Raw genomic sequence first — 27,958 nt, 5'->3', positions numbered from 1 at the left:
ATCTATATAACCAAAACGAGAAACGAGAAATACGTATATATTATATAAACAAACGACAACTACTGTACATCAGATTCCTGACTTAGGACAGGTGAAAACATTTGCAGCGGGATTTAACGTTTTAATGGATTCAAACCTTCTCCCTTTTTCTGAAACAATAGCATAACATCACAACATAGAAAAACACACGATAAAATATCAATTGGCAGACTTAACTCAATCAAAAAACGTATGAATACACAATGAACGAATAAATTTGATCTGCGATATATGAATACAAATGCACAGTTAATTAAATATTAGAGACAAACATTCATGACCAAAAAGCTAACAAACAAATTCAAACAAAGCCATGGCAGGACATCACTGAGAAATATTCAACCAATCAAAATTCACTTAAGAAAAAAACCGGTTTTAAAAAAATAATTATAATCTTGAAGTTTATACAAATGTAGTAAGAATAAGTGAAAAATTTAAGATATTACAAATAATCAAAGCTAGTGTACAGACAAGATCCATATAAATAAAAAATAACAAAAAAGCATTATAAACTACGGAAGCGTATTAGCGCCACACATTTTTTTTTCCCTATGTTTGCGTTATAACGCAAACCTTTGCGTTATAACGCAAACCTTTGCGTTGTAACGCAAACATTTGCGTTACAACGCAAACCTTTGCGTTGTAACGCAAACCTTTGCGTTATAACGCAAACATTTTGCGTTATAACGCAAAGGCTTGCGTTATAACGCAAAATAGGGGAAAAAAATGTGTGGCGCTAATACGCTTCCGTAATAAACAGTATCAACAGGTCGAATTAACAAGAAAATACGATTTGAGAGTACTCGCAGTTACTGACAGCTAGTTGAAAGCCAAAACCAATTAATAATAAAAAATCATGCATCTATTGCATGCATCATACCTATATTGTTTTGGATAAACGCGATATTTATACGTGTGCATGCAAAACAAAAGGTGTAAATACAACACAAACAATATTTTCCAAACGACGAACAAATTTAAAGAGTACATTTCAACAAAAAGCATTTGAATAGCAGATCGAACAACGGATGTTCTAAACACTGTTAACTGCCATTGGCAAATGCCAAATAACTGATCACCCGATGTAACAATATATCTTAATTATTCATTTAATACCAAACAGAAAAAAATTGGGAATACTAGTAAGTAACCAACTTGACGCCCATAAACAGAAAACAGAATACTTGATAAAAAGATGATTTCAGAGTCAGAATGAGCAGCTGGACATTTGGTAGGTGGTATTTAAAGTGTTGCGCGAGTCCCATATTACATTACACGATTGTATTCCGTCATCCCGAGGAATGTTGGTATACAATGAGGTGACATCTAAAGTGAAGAAGTTTTTTTGTTTTTTTTTGTTTTTTTTTGTTTTTTATTTTTATTCAATTTCTCAACATATATATACAACAGATATATTACATATAACACAAAAATATCACAAGGCAATGTTTTTAAGTATAATCACATATATAATCAGCACAATAATTAGAAATTAAATGTTATTACACTTTCGGTTTCTTGTACCAGAATACTATTCTTTAAAAAGTGTTTCTCAAAAACATTTCTCATACATTTTGCAATCTAAAGTGAAGAAGTGTGTTAGTGACCTAATACACTATGAAACTAATAATATATTAACACATATGTATGAACTGTTAAATCTTGTAAAACGTAACTGATAACAAATAGTATAGGATACATAGTAAAGCTTTCGTCAATGAAATTGCAAAATGATAAGTTTTATCAAATTACGATAAGGAAAATCACATGATAGAAGGCTTGGTCAATTTCGAAATCTTCGTCATAATTTTGAAATTCTACCATTTTATATAAATATCATCAAATTAAAAGTGGGAGATAATACACCATGAAGTTATTAACATTGATAAGTGTGATAATTGCGATTCTTTTTCAGTTTATATTTGGTATTGATACCTTATCAAATAGCATAGGTAAATATGATTAATTTCCTTTCATTTTTAGAGTTTTGACAATATAAAATAAATATGAACAAATAAGGCACTACACAACTTAATCGCATTGTTTTATAGATACTTTAAACTATGATCTTGTTTATTATTTTATTTTCTTTTTTTTTCATAATAAGAATTGATAAGTATATCTTTATGACGCGTGAATCATTATTCTAACATCAAGGTACTGACATTTTATTGTTTGTGACCTCTGTAATTTTAAAACACACATGTATTATAATAGATAAAAGGTGTTGTAGGCTATACACGAATGAGACAGCAACCCAACGACGCAAAAACACAAACGACACTGCGTCTCTAATGTATGATTTGAAGTATCTTAGGCTTAACAAACAATTCAGTTACCTTTATTATTCTTGTCTTTTGTGCTGAAGACAAGATTGTTGTCGAAACTAGAAATGAACAAATGAGATTGCAAATACATGTTGTAAGGGCGTTGTACATAGTCTATGAATAACGTCATTAACGTTCACTTTATATATATAGGGTCAGATTATTCCTGTTTTTCTGGATACCATCATTGTAGCGGAACAATATGGTGTTGCAAAGATGGATATGTATGTACAGGGACTGCAACCTGTCTCAGTATCGCGTGAGTATCTCTGTCCTATGTATGTACGGGTATCGCAACCTGTTTCAGCATCGGGTGAGTATCTCTGTCCTGAAGATTAAATATGTATGTACAGGGACCAAAACCTCTCTCAGTATCGGGTGAGTATCTCTGTCATGAAGCTTAAATATGTGTGTACAGGGACCGAAACCTCTCTCAATATCGGGTGAGTATCTGTCATGAAGCTTAAATATGTATGTACAGGGACCGCAACCTGTCTCAGTATCAGGTGAGTATCTCGAGATCTGTCCTATGTATGTACAGGGACAGCAGCCTGTCTCAGTATCGGGTGAGTATCTCTGTCCTATATATGTACAGGGACCGCAACCTGTCTCAGTATCGGGTGAGTATCTCTGTCCTATGTATATACAGGGACAGCAGCCTGTCTCAGTCTCGGATGAGTATCTCTGTCCTATGTATGTACAGGAACAGCAACCTGTCTCAGTATCGGGTGAGTATCTCTGTCCTATGTATGTACAGGGACCGCAACCTGTCTCAGTATCGGGGTAGTATCTCTGTCCTATGTATGTACAGGGACTGCAACCTGTCTAAATATCGGGTGAGTATCTCTGTCCTATGTATGTACAGGGACCGCAACCTGTCTCAGTATCGGGTGAGTATCTATGTCCTATATATGTACAGTGACAGCAACCTGTCTCAGTATCGGGTGAGTTTCTCTGTCCTATGTATATCCAGGTACCGCAATCTGTCGCAGTATCGGGTGAGTATCTCTGTCCTATGTATGTACAGGAACAGCAACCTGTCTCAGTATCGGGTGAGTATCTCTGTCCTATGTATGTACAGGGACCGCAACCTGTCTCAGTATCGGGTGAGTATCTCTGTCCTATGTATGTACAGGGACCGCAACCTGTCTCAATATCGGGTGAGTATCTCTGTCATATGTATGTACAGGGACCGCAACCTGTCTCAGTATCGGGTGAGTATCCCTGTCCTATGTATGTATAGGGACCGCAACCTGTCTCAGTATCGGATGAGTATCTCTATCCTATGTATGTACAGGGACCGCAACCTGTCTCAATATCGGGTGAGTATCTCTGTCCTATGTATGTACAGGGACCGCAACCTGTCTCAGTATCGGGTGAGTATCTCTGTCCTATGTATGTACAGGGACCGAAACCTGTCTCAGTATCGGGTGAGTATCTCTGTCCTGTGTATGTACAGGGACCGCAATCTGTCTCAGTATCGGGTGAGTATCTATGTCCTATATAAGTACAGTGACAGCAACTTGTCTCAGTATCGGGTGAGTTTCTCTGTCCTATGTATTTCCAGGTTCCGCAATCTGTCTCAGTATCGGGTGAGTATCTCTGTCCTATGTATGTACAGGGACAGCAGCCTGTCTCAGTCTCGGATGAGTATCTCTGTCCTATGTATGTACAGGAACAGCAACCTGTCTCAGTATCGGGTGAGTATCTCTGTCCTATGTATGTACAGGGACCGCAACCTGTCTCAGTATCGGGGTAGTATCTCTGTCCTATGTATGTACAGGGACCGCAACCTGTCTCAATATCGGGTGAGTATCTCTGTCCTATGTATGTACAGGGACCGCAACCTGTCTCAGTATCGGGTGAGTATCTATGTCCTATATATGTACAGTGACAGCAACCTGTCTCAGTATCGGGTGAGTTTCTCTGTCCTATGTATATCCAGGTACCGCAATCTGTCTCAGTATCGGGTGAGTATCTCTGTCCTATGTATGTACAGGAACAGCAACCTGTCTCAGTATCGGGTGAGTATCTCTGTCCTATGTATGTACAGGGACCGCAACCTGTCTCAGTATCGGGTGAGTATCTCTGTCCTATGTATGTACAGGGACCGCAACCTGTCTCAATATCGGGTGAGTATCTCTGTCATATGTATGTACAGGGACCGCAACCTGTCTCAGTATCGGGTGAGTATCCCTGTCCTATGTATGTATAGGGACCGCAACCTGTCTCAGTATCGGATGAGTATCTCTATCCTATGTATGTACAGGGACCGCAACCTGTCTCAATATCGGGTGAGTATCTCTGTCCTATGTATGTACAGGGACCGCAACCTGTCTCAGTATCGGGTGAGTATCTCTGTCCTATATATGTACAGGGACCGAAACCTGTCTCAGTATCGGGTGAGTATCTCTGTCCTGTGTATGTACAGGGACCGCAATCTGTCTCAGTATCGGGTGAGTATCTATGTCCTATATAAGTACAGTGACAGCAACTTGTCTCAGTATCGGGTGAGTTTCTCTGTCCTATGTATTTCCAGGTTCCGCAATCTGTCTCAGTATCGGGTGAGTATCTCTGTCCTATGTATGTACAGGGACCGCAACCTGTCTCAGTATCGGGTGAGTTTCTCTGTCCTATGTATGTACAGGGACCGCAACCTGTCTCAGTATCGGGTGAGTATCTCTGTCCTATGTATGTACAGGGACCGCAACCTGTCTCAATATCGGGTGAGTATCTATGTCCTATATAAGTACAGTGACAGCAACCTGTCTCAGTATCGGGTGAGTTTCTCTGTCCTATGTATTTCCAGGTACCGCAATCTGTCTCAGTATCGGGTGAGTACCTCTGTCCTATGTATGTACAGGGACCGCAACCTGTCTCAGTATCGGGTGAGTTTCTCTGTCCTATGTATGTACAGGGACCGCAACCTGTCTCAGTATCGGGTGAGTATCTCTGTCCTATGTATGTACAGGGACCGCAACCTGTCTCAGTATCGGGTGAGTATCTCTGTCCTATGTATGTACAGGGACCGCGACCTGTCTCAGTATCGGGTGAGTATCTCTGTCTTATGTATGTACAGGGACCGCAACCTGTCTCAGTATCGGGTGAGTATCTCTGTTCTATGTATGTACAGGGACCGAAACCTGTCTCAGTATCGGGTGAGTATCTCTGTCCTATATAAGTACAGTGACAGCAACCTGTCTCAGTATCGGATGAGTATCTCTGTCCTATGTATGTACAGGAACAGCAACCTGTCTCAGTATCGGGTGAGTATCTCTGTCCTATGTATGTACAGGGACCGCAACCTGTCTCAGTATCGGGTGAGTATCTCTGTCTTATGTATGTACAGGGACCGCAACCTGTCTCAATATCGGGTGAGTATCTCCGTCATATGTATGTACAGGGACCGCAACCTGTCTCAGTATCGGGTGAGTATCCCTGTCCTATGTATGTATAGGGACCGCAACCTGTCTCAGTATCGGATGAGTATCTCTATCCTATGTATGTACAGGGACCGCAACATGTCTCAATATCGGGTGAGTATCTCTGTCCTATGTATGTACAGGGACCGCAACCTGTCTCAGTATTGGGTGAGTATCTCTGTCCTATGTATGTACAGGGACCGAAACCTGTCTCAGTATCGGATGAGTATCTCTGTCCTGTGTATGTACAGGGACCGCAATCTGTCTCAGTATCGGGTGAGTATCTATGTCCTATATAAGTACAGTGACAGCAACTTGTCTCAGTATCGGGTGAGTTTCTCTGTCCTATGTATTTCCAGGTTCCGCAATCTGTCTCAGTATCGGGTGAGTATCTCTGTCCTATGTATGTACAGGGACCGCAACCTGTCTCAGTATCGGGTGAGTTTCTCTGTCCTATGTATGTACAGGGACCGCAACCTGTCTCAGTATCGGGTGAGTATCTCTGTCCTATGTATGTACAGGGACCGCAACCTGTCTCAATATCGGGTGAGTATCTATGTCCTATATAAGTACAGTGACAGCAACCTGTCTCAGTATCGGGTGAGTTTCTCTGTCCTATGTATTTCCAGGTACCGCAATCTGTCTCAGTATCGGGTGAGTATCTCTGTCCTATGTATGTACAGGGACCGCAACCTGTCTCAGTATCGGGTGAGTTTCTCTGTCCTATGTATTTCCAGGTACCGCAATCTGTCTCAGTATCGGGTGAGTATCTCTGTCCTATGTATGTACAGGGACCGCAACCTGTCTCAGTATCGGGTGAGTATCTCTGTCCTATGTATGTACAGGGACCGCAACCTGTCTCAGTATCGGGTGAGTATCTCTGTCTTATGTATGTACAGGGACCGCAACCTGTCTCAGTATCGGGTGAGTATCTCTGTCCTATGTATGTACAGGGACCGAAACCTGTCTCAGTATCGGGTGAGTATCTCTGTCCTATATAAGTACAGTGACAGCAACCTGTCTCAGTATCGGATGAGTATCTCTGTCCTATGTATGTACAGGGACCGCAACCTGTCTCAGTCTCGCGTGAGTTTCTCTGTCCTGAAGCTTAGTTGGTGAGGTCTTTAAAACTTAGAAATCTTAAAAAACTAGTAATTCAGAATTTTATGTTATCTTGCTTAAGGAGGCTCGAGGGTATACAAATTTCAGAAATAAATAATATTTGTTTTTAATGACAAATTTTATTTATCGCCTTTTGTAGTTGTTACTAACTTTATCATATGGTACAAAAAACATTCAAAACAAATTAATTAGCGTTGGCCCCAGATGACTTTTAAATGTAAACATCATTGAAAAAGTTCCAAATTATCTCCCTTTGGTGGAAAAATGCCATGTTTTGGCTTTAAATTGAAATATCTATTTTAACTCATTGGTGCACGACATATATTTTTTAATATAAATTCGATATGTGCTTTTCTTAAAAACTAAATCATTGTAAATTTGATAAATTTTTGTAATAAATTTCTTTTTTCATTTCGGTATTACTGTTACGAATTTGCAGTTTAAGAAGGTTATAATAGTTCTACAGTTATATATTTTCCGATATCTCTATTAGTTTCCCATATCATCCGTTTTACTTTATCGTTGAAATCTGTATCTAAAATTATCCCTTTATCCTTGGTTGCTATCAGACGCTTTACCTGTACAGTTGTTACTAGGGTGCTCTCTTCGAGGTCCGCGTTCGAAGTATAAATAGTGGGTAGCTATCCAGTGTAAATTGTACCGACCTTGCAAGGGCTGTATAGCCAGTCAAGGTCGTTAAAAACTTCCATTTGTTGTGTTAATTGTTTACCGACCGTGCAAGGGCTGTATATATATAGCCAGTCAAGGTCGTTAAAAACTTCCATTTGTTGTGTCAATTGTCATTCTTATCACAGACGTCGTAAGAAGAAGATTAGAAAAAGGTTGGACCGTTAATATTTAAAGACGAGTAGCAGGAGTGTTTGAAACCTGTTGAGAAGATATAAATAGTTTCGGTACCGTAGAAGTTGTATAATCAGGGTTAGTGCTAAGGTTTTGCGTTCCACATCTCACACTATTGCAGTGAGTGTTTGCTGTTAAACCATACCTTAGTGCTACCCTGTTCCAACAGTTTTATAAATATATTTTAATAAAGTTTCATACGTCGAAAGTTTACAACAGTTTGAATAGTTTTCATACGTTCGTTTTATTCAGGTTCCAAAAAATTAGGTTTCAGGCAATAGTTCCAAACCGTCTGACCCGTTTCACACATTTAGGTTCCAGACAGGTTCCAAACATTTAGGTTCCAGACAAGTTTCACACATTCAGGTTCCAGACAATAGTTCCAAACCGTCTGACCCGTTTCACACATTTAGGTTCCAGACAGGTTCCAAACATTTAGGTTCCAGACAAGTTTCACACATTTAGGTTCCAGACAATAGTTCCAAACCGTCTGACCCGTTTCACACATTTAGGTTCCAGACAGGTTCCAAACATTTAGGTTCCAGACAAGTTTCACACATTTAAGTCCCAGACAAGTTTTATACATTTAGGTTCCAGACTTTAGTTTAAAACAGTTGGTTTACTAGTAAACAGTATAGGACAGAAAGGGTTTTAAACAGTTTTAATTCAACACGTTCGGGTTAGGTTGATAGGTGTTGAAAATCGTTTTATGTAGTAAAGTATTTGTTTCATATTTGATAGTGATAGGGTAAACTTTTTATTGACTTTAGTACTTTTGAATTGCTTTTCAAATCCCAGGAAACTGGTACGAACCCGAGGATAAAAACATCTAAACGTCCCCGCCCGGTTACACGTTACATTACCTTTATTTCTCCAATTAGTTCAACAGAAAAAAAACATTTTTACAAAGATGTATGCTTTCTTTCGATGGCAGATTGTGAACGCAAATGAACGATGACCCCATTTTTTATTTTATTTTTCTATTAACTATAATATAAAGTTCATTTATACCAAAAATATAGTGAAATCCTACATAAATGATTTAGACCCGCGAACCCAAGTTAAGGGGAAATTCTGAAATCTTCTTCCTGTTTCCTATTGCGCTATATCGTATGCATGGACGACTACATTCCTCAGTATTGTGACAGATTCTTTTTTATGCACACATTCCCAATACTGTCCTATCATGCCTATAGCGAATAACTGAAACATTTAATAATACACCTTAACGCTAATCCCGGCTGACCTGGCCGCTTGAACTTTTGACGCATACAACAATCACTTTTTCATTTTGGCGTTAGACATTTTATTTGATGACGTCAACATTTAACGTTAACCTGTGTGGTATCCATCCAGCAATGACGGACAAATAACGATAAGGTGTATTTTTGTGAATGGTGTTCTGCAATGACCACGTGGTATATTTCTATCCTACACAATATAATGTAATTTTGATGTCGTTCCATAAAAGGTGCAGACCATTTTGTACTGTGATTCTTATGCTGTTCTATAAAATATGAAGGCCATTTTGTACTATGATTGTGATGCCGTTCAATAAAAAGTGTAACTTATTCATCAAATAACACACTTGCAAATTAAGTTAAGAGTGTCAATTTTCTTCCGATAATTTGGTGGCTATAAGGCGGCAACCATTTGATTTTCTGAGGGGGGGGGGGGGGGGGTCTATGGATTTTTTTTCTGGACAAACTTTTTTGTTCGACAGCGGCGAAAGACAATCTATTTTTTTGGCGACAAGTTGAAAACGTTTTTTTCTCTTTCAATTTTAGCATTACATATAGTGGCAGCTGAGGGTGAAACAAGCATTTTTTTCTCAGAATCAAAAACAACTTATTTTTTTCTCCAAACTGGAAACAAACTCTTTCTTCCAAAAAAACAAAAGTTTGTCCAGAAAATAAAATACATAGACAGCCCCCACCCCCCCCCCCCCCCCCCCCCCGAAAATCAAATGGTTGCTGCCTAAATTGGTGTGTCTGAAACCCATTTATATATAGTCGCACTCCACAGTAAGGAAATAAAATTTAAATGCATGAAAAAATTGTTTAATCAATAATTCTACTATTACTGGGTTACTGACAAATGTTCGTGTCATTCATGTGCATATGTAAACCGTATCTTCCATAGATAGATTTTCAAAAGTTAAAATGGTGAAATATAATTCTTTTTATTGTGTATCCATGACAGCATTCTGCATTTATTTATTATAACATATTTCAAAATGCGCATAAAAATGTCACATATTCCTCAAAATTTGGATCAACCTAGAATTTCGGTAATGCCTTTGAGCGATACCTTTTCTGAAACTGTTGACATTTTACCAAATGGTCAAATAACAAATAGTTGTGGCTCGCCTCATTTTAGTTTTGTGTTAAAGTTAATCTTAAAGTTTGTGCGACAAAAAGTTGTAGACAAGCTTTACAATAATTGTCGAACAAGCCTATAAGAATACTTTCCACAATATTATTGTTCCTACACAACCAACTATTAAGGCTATTTAAATCCTAGCTTTTAAAAAAGTAATTATATTGCACACTAACGCTCATACTGGTATATGAAAAATCCACAGGGACAAACAGGGCCAAAACGAGAAACTACACACTAGTTAGTACATGCTTTTAAATATCGATTTTTTAATTACTTCATTGGTTTCACTTTTCATGAAGTGGTTTCATGACAAAACAATATCAAATAAGAAAAAAATCGTCGTATAATGACTTATTTAAAGAGGTTTGTATATCCATATTATGAGTACCATAGTCAATTTGGTTTGATTTTTATTACAGAGCCATTGTTGGTATATCAATAGGTTGCTTGGTTAGCTTTGGAGTCTTTGTTGCCTTGATTTGTGTGTGCTACTGCAGATCTAGAGGTAAATTATCTTTTAATAATTTCAAAACTTTAACTGTTACAGTATACAAATCGCCAGAAACTACAACAATACGTACTTAAGACAATGTTTGAAAAACATTTAGTTATAAACGTGTTTCTCTATTTTGGTAGTAATAAAATTTAGTTGTTTGTTCAACTATTTCATTCATTTGAGCTACCGACACTTGAGGGGAGAGTATTCCATTCATTTGAGTTACCGAGACGAAAGGGGGAATATTTCATTTATTTGAGTTACCGATACGACCTGTGGAATATTTCATTCGTTTGAGTTTCCGAGACGAAAAGGGGCATATTTCATTCATTTGAGTTACCGACACTAAAGGGAATAATATTCCATTCATTTGAGTTACCCAAACGAAAAATGAATATTTCATTCATTTGAGTTACCGAGACCAAAGGGGGAATATTTCATTCATTTGAATTACCGAGACAAAAAGGGGCATATTTCATTCATTTGAGTTACCGAGACAAAAGGGGGAATATTCCTTCGCCGTAAACTGTTTCTTAGTATTTGCATGTTTCAAATTCATAAATATCCTTTTGACTTGATATTTTTACAATACGTTGTCGCTGGTTTAAGGATCCTTTTTGTTTTCTTTAATATTGCTTAATAAGAAATGGACGTCACTCTAAACTCAGAATATACAAATAAAGAAAAATTTAAAAGACAAAATAGCGAACAAGACTTACAGATATAAAGGCTAGAGGTTCCTGACTTGTGACATGTGTGGCGGGGTTAACCATTTTTGTTCGTATAAAAATGTGAAAAACGAGTTACTGTAATTGCGTTTATTATGCTATTTCTGGAAGAGAACCTATGTCACACATACCTTTTTGTCTCATGTTTCAGTTCTTCAAAATAAAGGTACAAACAAATTCATGCAACGAACAGCATAACATTATAAAACAAAAACTAGGCAATGAGAAAAAGATAACAAAATTTGTCAAAATATTTATTTCTTATATATGATTCTGTCTTACAGGACGCAGAGCAAACACTAATGGAACAGTGATGCAGCCACAAGGTGCCTCAGTTGGACAACAAGGGTATCCACAAACAGCTTATCCACAGGCCAATTACAATGCACCTCCTAAATAAACATTATGACAAAGAAGGCTACTACATATATATACATATATATAAACATTTAGTTTTATAGATTGTACTTCACCATGATATATATTTATATAGTTTTATAAGTTTATAGATTGTGCATCACCATGTTATATACCATTAAACATTTACATCGACGGAGTTTGTTTATAGTTTTATAAGGCGATAATCAGCCTATCAAAATACAATATCTTAGACCGGAAACCAGTGATTAGGATTATATACAGAAATAGTTTGGAAAAAACAGGTTCATTTGTGCCATTTGGACTCATTCTTCTTTAATTTTTGATTTTTCAACAAAAGTATGTGTCAAAGAGGACTATTCGTTTTTATACGCCTGTCTAAGTCCGTCTAAAACGGGACGTATTATGGTATGCAATGTCCGTCGTACCGTTCGTCGTCCAATAGTTCGTCCAATTATTACTAAAAAAGCTTCCACCAAATTTTTAAAACTTTGTTGAACTGTATATATTAATTGACGTAAGCTCTCTTTCGAATTTTATAAATTTCAGATTTTTCGTTTCCATGTTATAGTTTTATCCTTTTAAAAAAGGGAATTTTCCAGTTTTCGGACAATACCTAAAAAGAGCTTCCATCAACTTTAATGACACATTGGTGGATTGTTTATATCTTTTGAAGTTTGCTCCATTTCGATTTTTATAAATTTCAGATTTTCACGTTTCCGTGTTATGAATATTTATGCTGAAAAAAGGGGGATTTTTCCAGTTTTCGGACTATCACTCATAAACGCTTTCACAAAATTTTATGAAACTTTGGTGAAATGTTTATATCTGTTGACTTAAGCTACCTTTCAATTTTTATAAATTTCAGATTTTACGGTGTCCTCATAGTAGATACATGACAGTCCCTGTAAATGACTATTTGTATATTGTTTTTTTCGGTTTTTTTTTAGATTGTGTATTTTGATACCTGTTACCATTAAAGTTATATATTTTATTATAATTTTTCTTTCTAATGCGATATATATAGATATTAACCCTATATCGACGGTATTATGATATGTTCTACTCGAGACAATTACTGCAACAGTTCTCAAATTGCCACGAGTACCCGCGTTGGAATTATTCAGCTAGAGTAACAGTGTGGGATTGTGTATTATTTATGATTTGACATTATACACATCTTTCAGAATAGGTATATGTATTAAGGTATATTTAACAAAAAGTTCATAGTATGTATCAACAAATTGAGAACTAAATGAAAAAAGTAAAATATACGAAAACGCCGCGATGAGACGTCCAAAAAAGTCGTCTTTAAAAATGAGCAAATAAAATATGTTATAACATCGATGTCTTAAAAAAATGAATTGTAAGCATGGAGTAATTTCTAATTGTTCCATTTTTTTTTTAAGAAATAAAACAAAATATCTATAATTGTTCGAATTTAAAGGGTGTGAATATCAGCATTGATACAATTTGGCAACTCCTGGTTGTAGAATCAGGGATCGTTTAGAGATTGGTTCAAACTCAAGTTTATGATAAATAAGTATACATAAACAAAACTAACATAAATAAAAGTATGTGAACAAACTGTCAAAGTAGGTGCGATTTGGGTACCTCCACGTTAAATGTCCAGATTAAACATTTTCAAATGCAACACATTCTTTACTATGAATGGGAATAAAACGCATACAATATCAGCAGACGACAGAAATGTAAGACAGAAAACACATTCTTTTCTATGAATGGGAATAAAACGCATACAATATCAGCAGACGACAGAAATGTAAGACAGACAACACATTCTTTTCTATGAATGGGAATAAAACGCATACAATATCAGCAGACGATGGGAATAAAACGCATACTATATCAGCAGACGACAGAAATGTAAGACGGACAACGCATTCTTTTCTATGAATGGGAATAAAACGCATACAATATCAGCAGACGACAGAAATGTAAGACAGAAAACACATTCTTTTCTATGAATGGGAATAAAACGCATACAATATCAGCAGACGACAGAAATGTAAGACAGACAACACATTCTTTTCTATGAATGGGAATAAAACGCATACAATATCAGCAGACGATGGGAATAAAACGCATACTATATCAGCAGACGACAGAAATGTAAGACGGACAACGCATTCTTTTCTATGAATGGGAATAAAACGCATACAATATCAGCAGACGACAGAAATGTAAGACAGACAACACATTCTTTTCTATGAATGGGAATAAAACGTATACAATCTCAGCAGACGACAGAAATGTAAGACAGACAACACATTCTTTTCTATGAATGGGAATAAAACGCATACAATATCAGCAGACGACAGAAATGTAAGAAGGACAACACATGACTTTCTATGGAAGGGGAATAAAACGCATACAATATCAGCAGACGACAGAAATGTAACAAAGGACAACACATGACTTTTTACTGATAAGCATACAATTTATTACGAACAAATATAAAACAAAATAATCTATCGCGTTCAAATCCCCAATCGAACAAAAGGTCATCCATTCCTAAACGTGTACAGCAAGCATACCAATCAATTGCTTGGTAAATAATCGATTTAATTGTGTAGCAAAGATCGTAAAGAATTAGCGTTCATCTTAGTATACACCATATTTTCAAATTACTTGATTGATAGAAAAAAAAAATACAATCACTGATATTTGTTCCTGTCTATGGATATATAGAGCTTGATGTACATTTATCCGTACTAGTACAAATGGTAGTTTGATTTAGATAACAACTTGGAACGGATCCTACTAAAATGAGGTGGTTACTTACTGGATGGGTGAAGTACATTGTGTACATCAGTGTACCCATGGCCATTTTACTTCAGTGTATAGGTAAAATTAATGGTAAGAAAAAAGCTTTCTGAATATAATTTTAACTCTACAGTTCATCTTCACTGTCAACATTATTGTGTCAATTATAAAAATCATTGTAATAAATTACTTTGCTCTTCATGGGCCCTTTAATTGGAATAAAAAATATCTTATCTTATCGTATCTTCATTTTGTATTTAAAATTCATATTGCTAAAACTGTTTTATATTTGAAAATACAGAAATGTTATAAAGTAACTCACATTCCATCATACACATGATACATAATCGATAAATCTAGACTGTCCTCAGGGAAATTTGGATTATTATCTGAACAATATTGTCTGTGTTCGCTGTATTGTAATGCTTTATATACTGTTAGTATTGTTTTGTTCTACTATTCACATTTTCGCTGACACATCTAATACATGTATTATCATATAGTTACTTGATTACATTTAAAAAAAGAGGAGTACAACTATTCCATGGTTACTATGTCTCGGAGATTCTTTATGAATTATTTATTAGCAGATCCCATTTTCCATAATTGTGAAGCTAATAGCTTCCTTGAACATTTAGTATTTGTAATATACTGACATGTTTGGTCGGACAGTTGATCACTGTTTATGTTGCTGTAGAAAAAAATCTTTAAAAATCATACCAAATTACGACGTTCCTTAATGATCACCTTGGAATCATACGATAAAAAATATCGTAAACTATACTGAAATCTTAATGAATTAAAAGTCAGAGTATTTTTCAAATAATAAGTAGTTAATAAAGAATACTATATGGTAACAAGTTTTGACTTCGATTTTATAATCCCCAGATAAAAAAAAAGGATTGATGCCCTCGACAATATCATGACATCGACTTATTCCATCGGCACGCCACGGTATGGAGTCAATGAGTTTTTACGTGATCAGTAACATTAAGTTATAATTTTGCTTTTGTAGCTTTGGATTACTTCTGTTATGTCGGATACCACCACTGTAGTGGTTCACAATGGTGTTGTCCAAATGGATATGTATGTACTGGTACTCAACTGTGTCTTACTGTAGGGTAAGTGTCTCTTTGATGGCTATGCTTGTACTGGTACTCAAATGTGTATTACTGTAGGGTAAGTGTCTCTTTGATGGCTATGCTTGTACTGGTGCACAATTGTGTCTTACTGTAGGGTGAGTGTCTCTTTAATGGCTATGCATGTACTGGTGCTCAATTGTGTCTTACTGTAGGGTGAGTGTCTCTTTGATGGCTATGCTTGTACTGGTACTCAAATGTGTCTTACTGTAGGATAAGTGTCTCTTTGATGGCTATGTATGTACTGGTGCTCAATTGTGTCTTACTGTAGGATAAGTGTCTCTTTGATGTCTATGTATGTACTGGTGCTCAATTGTGTCTTACTGTAGGGTGAGTGTCTCTTTGATAGCTATGCTTGTACTGGTGCTCAATTGTGTCTTACTGTAGGGTGAGTGTCTCTTTGATGGCTATGCTTGTACTGGTACTCAACTGTGTCTTACTGTAGGGTAAGTGTCTCTTTGATGAATATGCTTGTACTTGTACTCAAATGTGTCTTACTGTAGGGTGAGTGTCTCTATGTTGGCTATGTATGTACTGGTACTCAATTGTGTCTTACTGTAGGGTGAGTGTCTCTTTGTTGGCTATGTATGTACTGGTGCTCAATTGTGTCTTACTGTAGGGTGAGTGTCTCTTTGATGGCTATGCTTGTACTGGTACTCAAATGTGTCTTACTGTAGGATAAGTGTCTCTTTGATGGCTATGCATGTACTGGTGCTCAATTGTGTCTTACTGTAGGGTGAGTGTCTCTTTGATAGCTATGTTTGTACTGGTACTCAATTGTGTCTTCCCATAAGGTAATTGTATCACTGACAGCTATGTATGTACTTCTACTCAATTGTGACTTACTGTAGGGTAAGTATCTCTTTGATAGCTATGTATTTACTGGTACTCAATTGTGTCTTACTGTAGGGTGAGTGTCTCTGTGTTGGCTATGATGTACTGGTACTCAATTGTGTCTTACTGTAGGGTGAGTGTGTCTTTGATGGCTATGCTTGTACTGGTGCTCAAATGGGTCTTACTGTAGGGTAAGTGTCTCTCTGATGGCTATGCTTGTACTGGTGCTCAATTGTGTCTTACTGTAGGGTAAGTGTCTCTTTGATAGCTATGCTTGTACTGGTACTCAATTGTGTCTAACTGTAGTGTTAGTGTATCTTTGACAGCTACGTATGTACTGGAACTCAATTGTGTCTAAATGTAGGGTAAGTGTCTCCTTGACGGCTACGTATGTACTGGAACTCAATTGTGGCTAACTGTAGGATTAGTGTCTCCTTGACAGCTACGTATGTACTGAAACTCAATTGTGTCTAACTGTAGGGAAAGTTTCTCCTTGACGGCTACGTATGTACTGGAACTCAATTGTGTCTAACTGTAGGGTAAGTGTCTCCTTGACGGCTACGTATGAACTGGAACTCAATTGTGTCTAACTGTAAGGTAAGTGTCTCCTTAGCGGCTAGGTATGTACTGGAACTCAATTGTGTCTAACTGTAGAGTAAGTGTCTCCTTGACGGCTACGTATGTACTGGAACTCAATTGTGTCTAACTGTAGGGTAAGTATCTCCTTGGCGGCTAGGTATGTACTGGAACTCAATTGTGTACAACTGTAGGGTAAGTGTCTCCTTGACGGCTACGTATGTACTGGACCTCAATTGTGTCTAACTGTAGGGTAAGTGTCTATTTGACGCCCATTTATGTCCTGGTACTCAATTGAATCTTACTATAGAGTACGTGTTACTTTTGCGGCTAAGTGAGTACTTAAACTCAATTGCGTTTTAAGTTAGGGGTAAGTTTCTTTGACGGCTTTGAATATATACTTGTTTTCAATTGTGTTTTTTATGTAGGATTTAGTGTTTCTTTGGCGATAATTCATGATCCAGAACTTATAAAGGTATCACTCAGTCTGTTTGGTCAGTGTCATTTGCTTTTCTGCGTTAGACACACTTTCATATGCAAAACCTTTAATCGTGCTTCATAGATTTGATCATACAGGTAAGCCAATAATAGTGTATGGCTCAGAAATATTGGGAGGTTTTTAAAGTTATTCGTGAAAGCCCCTGCAAATATAAGGAAACTAAGGAAACTCATAAAATAATAATGGAAACACTTAATATATAAATATAAAATTCTGCAAATTTGCATTCCCAATTGGTCGAATAAACGACCAATATGTATGTCAAATAAGAGTTAGGTGTCGTTATGTGTTTATTTACATGACGATATACACAATGTTTTAAAATGGTGATACCATACTTAAGGCAGCTTTTCATAAATACTGAAATATGCTTTACAATAATAAAAAATAAAGGTAAATTTTATAAAATAAAATATTGTCTACTGTACAAAATTCACAAATAATCGTACAAAAGATGACCATGACGATAGTATACATAATTGGTAAGTAGTTTGAAGTCAGCTTGTAACGAACTTTTTTACTTATCATTTCAGAGACAATGCCAATGTTGGTCAATAGATAAATTGATCACGTATTTATAATTTCAGAGCCATCATTGGAATTGTGATAGGAGTACTGTTCGGTGTGGGAGTTGTTATAGCAATTATCGTAGTATGCTGTCGTAGAGGTTTGTTATCACCAATAGTTTTCTAATATATATCTACATATCTATAAAAAAAATTGTGATTTGTGTGTTCATGCGCGACTCTCAATTGCATGAGTATAATATCACAGATGCTTGTTTTCACATACGAGTGTCTTAAGTGTATATCAATTGGTAATTACAATAAAAAAAATGATCTATATACATACTACTGCTTATAGACACACACTACATCATATATATATATATATATAGTATAATTTAAAGATGTTTGAACTATACTGCAAAGTATTCATACGAATCAGATAAGAAATAATAGCAAATATTTTTGCACACAATATAACTGTAACATAAGACATAATCATGATAATGGCATATATTTTGGCACAAAAAATTGCATTGTCAAAATAATATGTAAATATGTGCATGCATATGCGTGCTTGTTTGTGTGCGTGGTTTTTTTCTTGTGTGAAGTGGGGGTTGAAAAAAAAAAAGAAGATGTGGTATGATTGCAAATGAGACCACTCTCCACAAGATACACAAGTGACATAGAAATTAACAACTATAGGTCACCGTACGGCCTTCGACAATGAGCCTACCGCTTAATCAGCTATATACGGCCCCGATATACTAATGTAAAACAATTCAAACGAGAAAACTATAACGGCCTAGTTTATGTACAAAAAATGAACGAAAAACAAATATGTAACAAATAAACAAACGACAACCACTGAATTACAGGCTCCTGACTTGGGATAGGCATATACATAGAGAATGTGCGGGGTTAAACATGTTAGCGGGATCTTAACCTGGGTCAGTGATGTAACAATACACCATAAGAACGAACTGTAAAAATCAGTTGAAAAAGGCTTAACTCATCAGATGGATAAAAATAAAAAAAATACAAAATGGAAGTCTAAAAAAATTAGATTTGGCAAATTAAAATGAATGCTTATCAAAAATAAATCGTTATAACAAAATATATTACTGGTATCCTGTCCTTGTTTATCTTATGTTTGCTTTCTACACTGGTTTATTATGATAAGGCCGAAGATCTAACCAATGGCATATATATCATACTAGTCTTGTAGTTGTACTATACAATCAGTTCGTTCCGTGGTTTCTCGTTTGAATTGATTTGCATTTTGTCGTGTAAGGGCCAAAAATAACTATCTTTGTGCCAGGTTATGGTGGGGGAGTTTACTGATGATGAGGACAGTACGGTGATAGTTCGTTCAGTGGTTTCTCGTTTGAATTGATTTGCATTTTGTCGTGTAAGGGCCATAAATAACTATCTTTGTGCCAGGTTATGGTGGGGGAGTTTACTGATGATGAGGACCGTACGGTGATAGTTCGTTCAGTGGTTTCTCGTTTGAATTGATTTGCATTTTGTCGTGTAAGGGCCATAAATAACTATCTTTGTGCCAGGTTATGGTGGGGGAGTTTACTGATGATGAGGACCGTACGGTGATGCTAAAATCTTGGATGGATACCCGTCTCATTTGCAGACATGCTAAATCTCCTTATTTTTCTTATTGTCTCATTTAAATGAACGAAGGACGAAATTTCTCTGTAAGGGCTAGAATTTTAATGAGGGGGAAGGGGGGGGGCAGACATGTTTAGTTTCAGAATTGCGTCATACTTGTAGACAGAAACTATTACCACACCAAAATAACTTAAACGTTATAAAATTCAAAGTTTCAGTATGGTTTCTATGGTAACCATGCATCATCATGCCTATTTTCGTCCATTTTACATGGCAAAAATTACCTTGTTTTTGCCATTTTCTGTAATAAAATTTTCATTATACATAACTGATAGGGCAATTACACGGAAAACATTAAATTAATAAAAAAAAAATATTTCCTTACAATAAAAAAAAAAAAAATAGAATGTCACCCCTGTTCATTTGTTTTGAAATGTTAAATCTTTGATGAATTTCTAAGGCTAATACATAAAAATGCACCAAATCTTTTTAAAAAACTTTATCAATATGCTGTAAAAAAAAAAAAAACATATTGGGGTAAGAAGTATTTATAGTTAAACCTGAACATTAAAAAGCCCCCACTCAGTTGCAATATTAATTTGTCTGCACAAATCAAAGTATTTGGTTTTTTTTGTTGTTTTTTTTAAATTCAATTATTAACCAAAATGTTTAAAAAGGATAGGCAAATGAGATGCTATGAAAAGCAAAAGATTAATAAGGAATTTAAGATCAATTCTCCAAAAGTCAAGATCAGAGGTCAATTAAGGTAACACGATACCGAATGGCATATTTCCCGATTTCCAAACTTTTTGGCATACGCGTTCTTTGCACCGAGTTACATCGAAATATGTAATAAAAAATGGGGGTCACCATTTTTTTTTTCTTGGTATTTTCATTGGAAAACGTCGATTTGGGCGACAAATTTACTTAGGTATATCGGGGAAATGCCTGTTTTTCGGCTAACCTTTTTAGATTTTCCAATGGATGGCTATGTTCTTATATACGGAGAACAACAAAAAACTAACATAATATTCAGAATTACAAACTGAATTCATACATGTATAGAAAATCATATGTCACCATCCTTGTTTTTGAAATAAATGGCTTCAAAATTGATTGATACCCTTAGAATTTGACCGAAAACGTGTGACGTTATTGAATACAGAATGTAACGTTATTCTCCAGAGAAATGGAAAACACAAAATGTGTCGGGATCGGAAGGGTGTTTATTTTATTTTCGTTTCCCCTGTCAGGTTTCCGTAAATTTCCTAGTGATGAGATTCTACTGATATAATTTATTTCGTCCTACACATAGAAATTTCACTAACATGAATTTAACATTAATCTCGTCTGATTTTAACGAGCATATTAAATACCTTCATATTTTTGTAAAATTCGAGTGAAAATAACATAAAATGTTTTACGTGTGATTCATTTGAATTACAGAGTTTTTAACTCCATCTTTTATGACAATGGTGTTGTCATTGCTTCATCCATGTAGAAAAATAGTACTTTAAAAATTCGATTTAGTTGACAGTGATATAATTGCTCTGTTTTGGATGGTTGTTAAACGTTCAGTGGCAAATAGTTCATGCATGATAAATAAAATAACAAAACTCAAAGAAAAATTCAAAACTTTTCATGATTCTTGACTTGCTACGTACATTTGTATAGTGTACTTTGCGTGGTGTAAATGTGCGAGTTGCTTGCTAAGCAAGTCGGACAAACATTGCAAACTGTATGCAAAATTTCACTATTAGTTCAACAGTCTGGCATTTGTGGAAAATTATTTTATAAAACACATCTTGAGATTATATATGCATTCTTTATAAGTAAAACAAAGGGCATACGATACTGTTACAGGGGAGTAGTAGGGTTCTCAATCAACAAATTTTATCAATTTGCCTTAACGGAATAACATACGGCTATATTTTATATCATTGTAAAGAGGAGAACAAGCCTCATCGAAATAGCGTTGTCGTCGTTGTCTGCCGTGGTCACGTTTTTTTGTTAATCCGGGTCAAAGGTCAAAGCAATAAATCAAGAAAAATGCACAGTCACATTTAGATAGCTAGTTTCTCCTACATATATGCGTTTTGAGGAAAATTAAAACAACTGGTTGAGAGAAAAATATCTTTTGTATCTACCTTTAGAACTTATTTTATATTTGTATCGCCAAAAATGACTTTAAATTGACTTTTTTGCATATAGGGTGCAAATTTGAAATTTTCGAATAGCTGTTCAATAACAGTGACCTTGACTTATTTCAATTTCTAAATTTGATTTTTTTTTGTATTAAATTCGCTACAAGTACGATCTAAAGAAGTATTTTAGATCTTAACTTTAATCATTTGTCGGAAAAAAATGTGATTTTCACGTCTTTTGATAGTAATAGTAAGGTGTTCGTCAATTTCTAGGTAAAAATCAAATTTCTGTTATGATGTGTTAAAGAGTATATATAAAAGATTTGTTTCAAAATTAACATCACATTTTGCTTGAATATAAAGCTCTGTGTATAGCTTTGCATTACAGAAGTAAAAATAACTGCAAACAGAGAAAAAGGGGGAGGGGAAAAAGTTTTTAAAACAAAAACAGGTGATTAGAAACAGGTAAAACACAATATCCTACATATACAGATGACTTAATGAGCAACAATTGGCTATAATGTTTACAAGTATTCCAAAAATATAATAAGGGAGAAGGTTATGTTCAGCATTAATGTATTTTACAAACAATTGCAAACAAAATAGGCGTGAGAAACCAAAGAAACATTAAAAACTTATAAACTGAAGACAAGCAGACTTCAGCATGGCAAAAACACGAAAAAGAAAAACAAATGCAAATAGAAAATTATGATCGAGGCTAGTATTACCTACACTACATTCTATGGTCTCCTGTAGTTCCCCGGCCAACCTCAAAGAACATATGTAGATTTTTTAATTATTATAATTTTTTCACATATCTTTCCCCACTAGATAGATTATTACTATATTTCCCACGATTTCAAAATGGAGAAGATGTTTTATATATTGTTTAGAAAATATTATGGACTGCGTTACTTTCATTCGATTGCTAACAATGATTTATTTATAAGACAAATAAAGAAAAATGAAATCTTATACATGGTCATCTTCATCGTCATCAATGTGTCTAACTACAACCACACGAGTATTTACATTTTGATATATGTCATTTTCCTGACATGGGCATACATCTATACATGATAGATTTTGATCAAGGCAAATGAAACCCTTTGAAAACACAGAATTCCCCTTACAAGTAGAAACTAAATCTTGCCGAAATTCGGATGACATATGACCTCCGAGATAGAAAGGAACAAGTCATTGCCCATTTTGAAGAGGAGAATGCTAAGGTGTAGTTCTGCTACACGGGAAGACATCAAATTTACGTCTGGAGTGAAACTCTTATTACATATTGTTTAAAAGTAGATTCACAAGGAGGAAGTTTGACAAGGGAGAAATTTTAAATTGTAGCCAATTTTACTCTCAAATTGTTTAGATCACAGTGGTAAATTTTTAGTTTGACTTGAGATCATTCAACCTGACAACAAGATCTCGATCTGCATCTATAGGTTCAGCGAAGTCACAATAAGAAAGGTTTGACAAATCGGTAAAATCATCTGGGCTGTCCTTCAAGACTAAAAAACAGTGCGCTTACTGATCCTAAACAGGGTCCAATACGTTGTATTGCATCATGTTACAGCATGGTAGAGAGTTACAGATGGCAAACCCGAGACTTGTACATATTTCGTGGACAGGTATACAGTAGTTGTCAATTGTTTATGTAATTTATACGTGTTTCTCGTTTCTCGTTTTTTATATCGATTGGACCGTTGGTTTTCCCGTTTGAATGGTTTTACACTAGTAATGTTGTCGCTCTTTATAGCTGGTGTTCGGTTTGAGTCAAGGCTCCATGTTGAAGGCCGTACATTGACCTATAATGGTTTACCTTTTTTAGATTGTTATTTGTATGGAGAGTTGTCTCATTGGCACTCCCATCACATCTTCCCTATATCTATATAGATGCGAAAATATTGTATTCAAGTAATAGTGTCCGTTTGAAACCATAGCTCATGTGTATGCTGCATGGAGTGGATGTAAGGAACGCATAAGATTAGAACATCTTGTGACTTTGTTATTATCCTACCCTTGATTCCTTTCGGACCTATCTCTTTGTCTACATGAATAGCATGCATATGTAAAATCATGTGAGTATCTACTTCATCGGGCGTACAAAATAATTCTTAAAACCTAAATACTATTTCTGAGCTGATTTAGTGTCCTTTGAAGTGCTAGCTATAATATGACTTTCTCGTGTTTCATAGTAGCTGTTGATATACCATGATGCTGGACAATCGATTCCCCAAGAAATCTGATTAAGGCCTGCTGTATCTCACTGACTCAAAAAAAAAACTTTTTCCAGGCAGGAATTGACGACCTTCTATATGTTATGTCCTGAAACACTTTAACAGACGATCCAAAACTTCATTCAGCTTTAAAAAAAAACTTCAGTTGTGTCTGCTAGTGTAAGATTTGTAGCAAGAATGATGCTACAACATTTTGTAATCATCAGTACGAAAATGGTCTATTTCTGAAGCATCATGCAATAAACTCAAATATTTCCGTGCTCCCATAGCCTCGATAAAGCTTTTGTTTGTGCTTATTACTCGATTATTAATAAGCAATTCAGTAAAGGAACCTTGACGTATAACACACTTATCCCATTTATTCTTACTTCGCATATGGTTTGATTAGCTTAGTTTAACAGGACTGTAAATGTGTGCCATATTCCGGGTCCGAAACGTGATCGAAGGATTTGATTTGTATATTACAATTATAACAAATCTATCAATAAAAAAAACCAATTAAAGTTATGAAAACCAACAAAAATTATTTCCAATTACAAAACAACGATCTTCAAACTAACTGGAATATTCCAAATATACAATTTGACCTTACGACAAGCAAAAAATAGAAATGAAGTTAGTGAAAATTGTCCTAGTTAATGACCTGGTAGTGTAAGCTACAAAACGATTAACGGCACGAGAAAAGGCGTGTTTGAAACAAGGCAGAATTATCACTAAATTTGTGTTTTTAAATTGCTACTTTCTTCTCACCGATTAACATTACACAAAAGATATTTGGCACACATATGGACCATGTGTTATTGATGTAATCAGAGTAAAAATCCCGTGAAAGTAACACGTAATAAATTTTCTTTTGTTCAAAATGTGGTAAATTTCAGCTAAAAAAATAGCCATACTAAAATCATGAAATACTTATTTTTGAATAATATAATTCTTTTCAGCTTTCATTATATGATAAATTTAATTTTTAAGCTAAATGACGAGTATCATTTGAACAAATAACAAAGAAAGCAATAATTTTATTTTTCGTGTTGAAGATGGTCTGTATGATGAGGTATCTGTGGGTACCCAAAGAAACCACAAAATTTTTAAAAACGTGACCACGTGAGCATACGACGACATTCATGATTAAAAAATATAATGATTTTCCAATCGTTTGCATATAAATATAGCCGTATGTTATCCGTTAACTTAAACTCGTTAACTAGACGTCTTTTTCGATTCTGGGCACCCTACTAGAGGTATTTACGTTGCTAACGTAAAGTGTTATTTTCGCGACGTCAAACTGTGACAAGGGAAAAGATGCATTTTTCGACTGATTTTTATCATTCAAAATGATTTAATTTGAAAACGAGTACATGGACCCCTATTTTTCAAAACAGCAATTTGTTTCATTTTGCAGGGAGATTATGTGACCTATATTTTATAAAACTGTAAATAGAGGATTTTTTTTCATTTTGATAAACATGCATAAAAAAATGACGTATTTTCCTCAATTCATGAACATTTGATAAATATGAGTTATTTCTGAATAAAAAATGCATATTTTTTTAGGATACTTATAAAATTCGGAAATTACCGATTACTTAACAAAAAACAATTTATGTTTATCTTTTATAACAAAAAAGTTATTTCTTTCTTTCGAAAAAGAAATAACGGCCACAAATCTGAATTTTGAGCAATTATACAAAATTTCTACCTCATTTTACTCAAAAAGTAGCACATGAAGGTATATTTTTTTATTATATAATTGATTAAATCAGGTGAAAAAAGCCTATATGCAAATTTTCACGAACTTGTAAATACAGGATCAAAACTGTATCGTATGCCCTTAATGTAATTTGAAATAGTATACATTTACATGAACATTGTTTATTGCTATAAAGAAAGAAATCCAAATCAGACTTGCCAGATGTAAAAAATCTAGTTCGAAGGTTAATTCAAAATTTAAAAAACTAGAAAAAAATACTCCTGATATGTTTACACTTTCTTCATCCTACCTCCAATTAATAGGATAATATTCTGTCAAGGATAACTTTAGAGACATTATATTTTAGTTTTTTTTATTAATCAAGCTGGTCAAATACTAAGGTCAAGGGATAAGGTGATATTGCATATCAAAAGTCATAGAAAAAGTATAATTTAGGTTGTTTCAGAAAACTTAGGTCATAGAAACAGTACTGTTAAGGGAATTCCAGGGCTTTGAAGATACGACTTGGTTCATAGAAACAGTATCATTTAGGTACTTTCATAAAACATTTCTATACTCGATTGCTGATACGAAATACAAGAAAGTCTTTTTTCTCTTTAAAAACTAAATTGAAAAATTCAAATACTTGTATACGATAGCGTCTGCGATACATGTGTATTTTTTCTACCACAGGGAGGTCGAGCCCACATCAAACACAGAGTGGTGTTGTAATGATGTCACCAGAACAGCAAGGATTTAATCATACAACCTATTCACAGACAGCATATCCACCCTCAGGATATCAACAGACAACCTATTCACAGGCAGCAAATCCACCCACAGTGTATCAACAGACAGGATATTCACAGGCAGCATATCCACAAACAGGGTATCAACAAGAAAGCATACCTCTTAAATCCTAGTTATAAAGGGAGATAATTATGCTGTGGTCAGTTTGTAACAGTAATTGGGTACATTCAATTGATTAAAATTTTAAAGGAATATAGACTAGACAGGCAAATGTTTTCACTGAACCTTCTTTTTTGGATCAATAATTTACTTTGAAGCACGGATATTCATATGTTTAATTTCTACTGGTATTTTTCCTTCTTTCAGAATTCATTATCTAATTTTTTTTTTATCAATCTGTAATATTATTAAATATACATGGTATTTATATGCAATCTTAATGTATGCAGTCAATTTCGTTTTTGTTAAATAATCTTATATACCTCTTTGACTTAACTTACTTAATCCTCTTCGTTCCTTGTGGAACATAAGGTTTCCACAGTCGCATTCCACCTTACTCTATTTTGGGCTATTCTTTTTGCTTTGCACCAAGTATATCCAATTTCCGCCAGCTCCTTGTGCCTTGCTCTTCTCCAGCTGTGAAATGGTCTTCCCGGTCTCCGATGTCCTTGGGGGTTCCATTCTAATACAGCCTACTTATTTCCTCAAAGTTTCTCCAGTGCATTGCAAAGGTCTCCTCTTTAGTTGTTTAATTGCTGGATCCTTGTTAATTATTTCCCATGAACATTTGTTACTAATGGTTTCTGGCCACCAAAATATACAAATTTGGTACAGGCAATTGTTGATAAAAAACCTGTATTTGATGTAGTACCCCTGCTGTAAGTCGCCTTGAAGTCATAAAACTTTCGAGTCAGTTTTTTGTACTCATTCTCATAACCAATCAAAAGGATGAATATCATGTTTCGAACAAGATTTTTGTGCTCCGAGCACTGAGCAAAGTTTTATGACTTCAATCACAGGTTTCTGTACCATAAAAAGGACTGATTTTACATTTGTGTTGACCATTCGAATTTTGGTGTTTTCTGTAATTGCTGTTGATTTCCAAACTGGCTTCAGCATAGCAAAAGCTTGTCGAGCTTTACTTATTATTGTCCTGATGTCCCACCAGTTCTATCCATGATGCTTCCTAAATAAGTAAATGGGTCTACGTCTTCAATATCTTTTGTCTTCTTGATGTTGATTTTTAGCTCTAGTTTTTTTCCTGCTTCACGGAGTTCGGTGGTTTTGTCTCTCATGTCTTTCAAGCTTCAGTGATTCTCCAGCCACGCTTCAGTGATTCCCTATATAAGCAACCAATTTTTTCCCCAAAAAGGGGGACCCGGGCCCCCTAGCCCCCCCTAAATCCGCCTCTG

General features: G+C 35.3%; 2 protein-coding genes across 3 annotated transcripts; both read left to right on the top strand.

Annotated features, from left to right (window-relative positions):
* The first annotated feature begins 1,137 nt into the window (after positions 1-1,137).
* Positions 1,138-12,655, top strand: LOC134709839 (uncharacterized). 2 transcript variants are annotated; one of them, XM_063569973.1, is made up of 4 exons: positions 1,138-1,270; positions 2,520-2,625; positions 10,573-10,658; positions 11,662-12,655. In XM_063569973.1, the coding sequence occupies exons 1-4, from the start codon at positions 1,252-1,254 to the stop codon at positions 11,775-11,777; spliced, it is 327 nt and encodes a 108-aa protein (XP_063426043.1). In that variant the 5' UTR covers positions 1,138-1,251; the 3' UTR covers positions 11,778-12,655. The 2 variants fall into 2 exon arrangements, with proteins under 2 accessions (XP_063426043.1, XP_063426042.1); XM_063569972.1 differs by lacking the exon at positions 1,138-1,270 and adding an exon at positions 1,804-1,991.
* A 1,703-nt stretch (positions 12,656-14,358) lies between these two features.
* On the top strand, positions 14,359-26,885 carry LOC134709838 (uncharacterized). Its single transcript, XM_063569971.1, has 4 exons — positions 14,359-14,635; positions 15,558-15,663; positions 18,178-18,257; positions 26,490-26,885. Exons 1-4 carry the CDS (start codon positions 14,545-14,547, stop codon positions 26,717-26,719), a joined length of 507 nt encoding a protein of 168 aa, XP_063426041.1. The 5' UTR covers positions 14,359-14,544; the 3' UTR covers positions 26,720-26,885.
* The last annotated feature ends 1,073 nt before the right edge of the window (positions 26,886-27,958 follow it).

Source organism: Mytilus trossulus, chromosome 3 (genome assembly GCF_036588685.1).
Source record: "Mytilus trossulus isolate FHL-02 chromosome 3, PNRI_Mtr1.1.1.hap1, whole genome shotgun sequence".
NCBI lineage: Eukaryota > Metazoa > Mollusca > Bivalvia > Mytilida > Mytilidae > Mytilus > Mytilus trossulus.
Note: the sequence above shows the minus strand (reverse complement) of the source record. Positions and strands in the feature narration are given on the sequence as shown.

Excerpts from the sequence above, each read along its gene's own strand:
- LOC134709839 (XM_063569972.1), top strand. The coding sequence starts at position 1,907 with ATGAAGTTATTAACATTGATAAGTGTGATAATTGCGATTCTTTTTCAG. Across the intron at positions 1,992-2,519 it reads TACCTTATCAAATAGCATAG|GGTCAGATTATTCCTGTTTT; the intron begins GTAAATATGATT and ends TTATATATATAG. Across the intron at positions 2,626-10,572 it reads GCAACCTGTCTCAGTATCGC|AGCCATTGTTGGTATATCAA; the intron begins GTGAGTATCTCT and ends TTTTTATTACAG.
- LOC134709838 (XM_063569971.1), top strand. The coding sequence starts at position 14,545 with ATGAGGTGGTTACTTACTGGATGGGTGAAGTACATTGTGTACATCAGT. Across the intron at positions 14,636-15,557 it reads GTGTATAGGTAAAATTAATG|CTTTGGATTACTTCTGTTAT; the intron begins GTAAGAAAAAAG and ends TTGCTTTTGTAG. Across the intron at positions 18,258-26,489 it reads CGTAGTATGCTGTCGTAGAG|GGAGGTCGAGCCCACATCAA; the intron begins GTTTGTTATCAC and ends TTTCTACCACAG.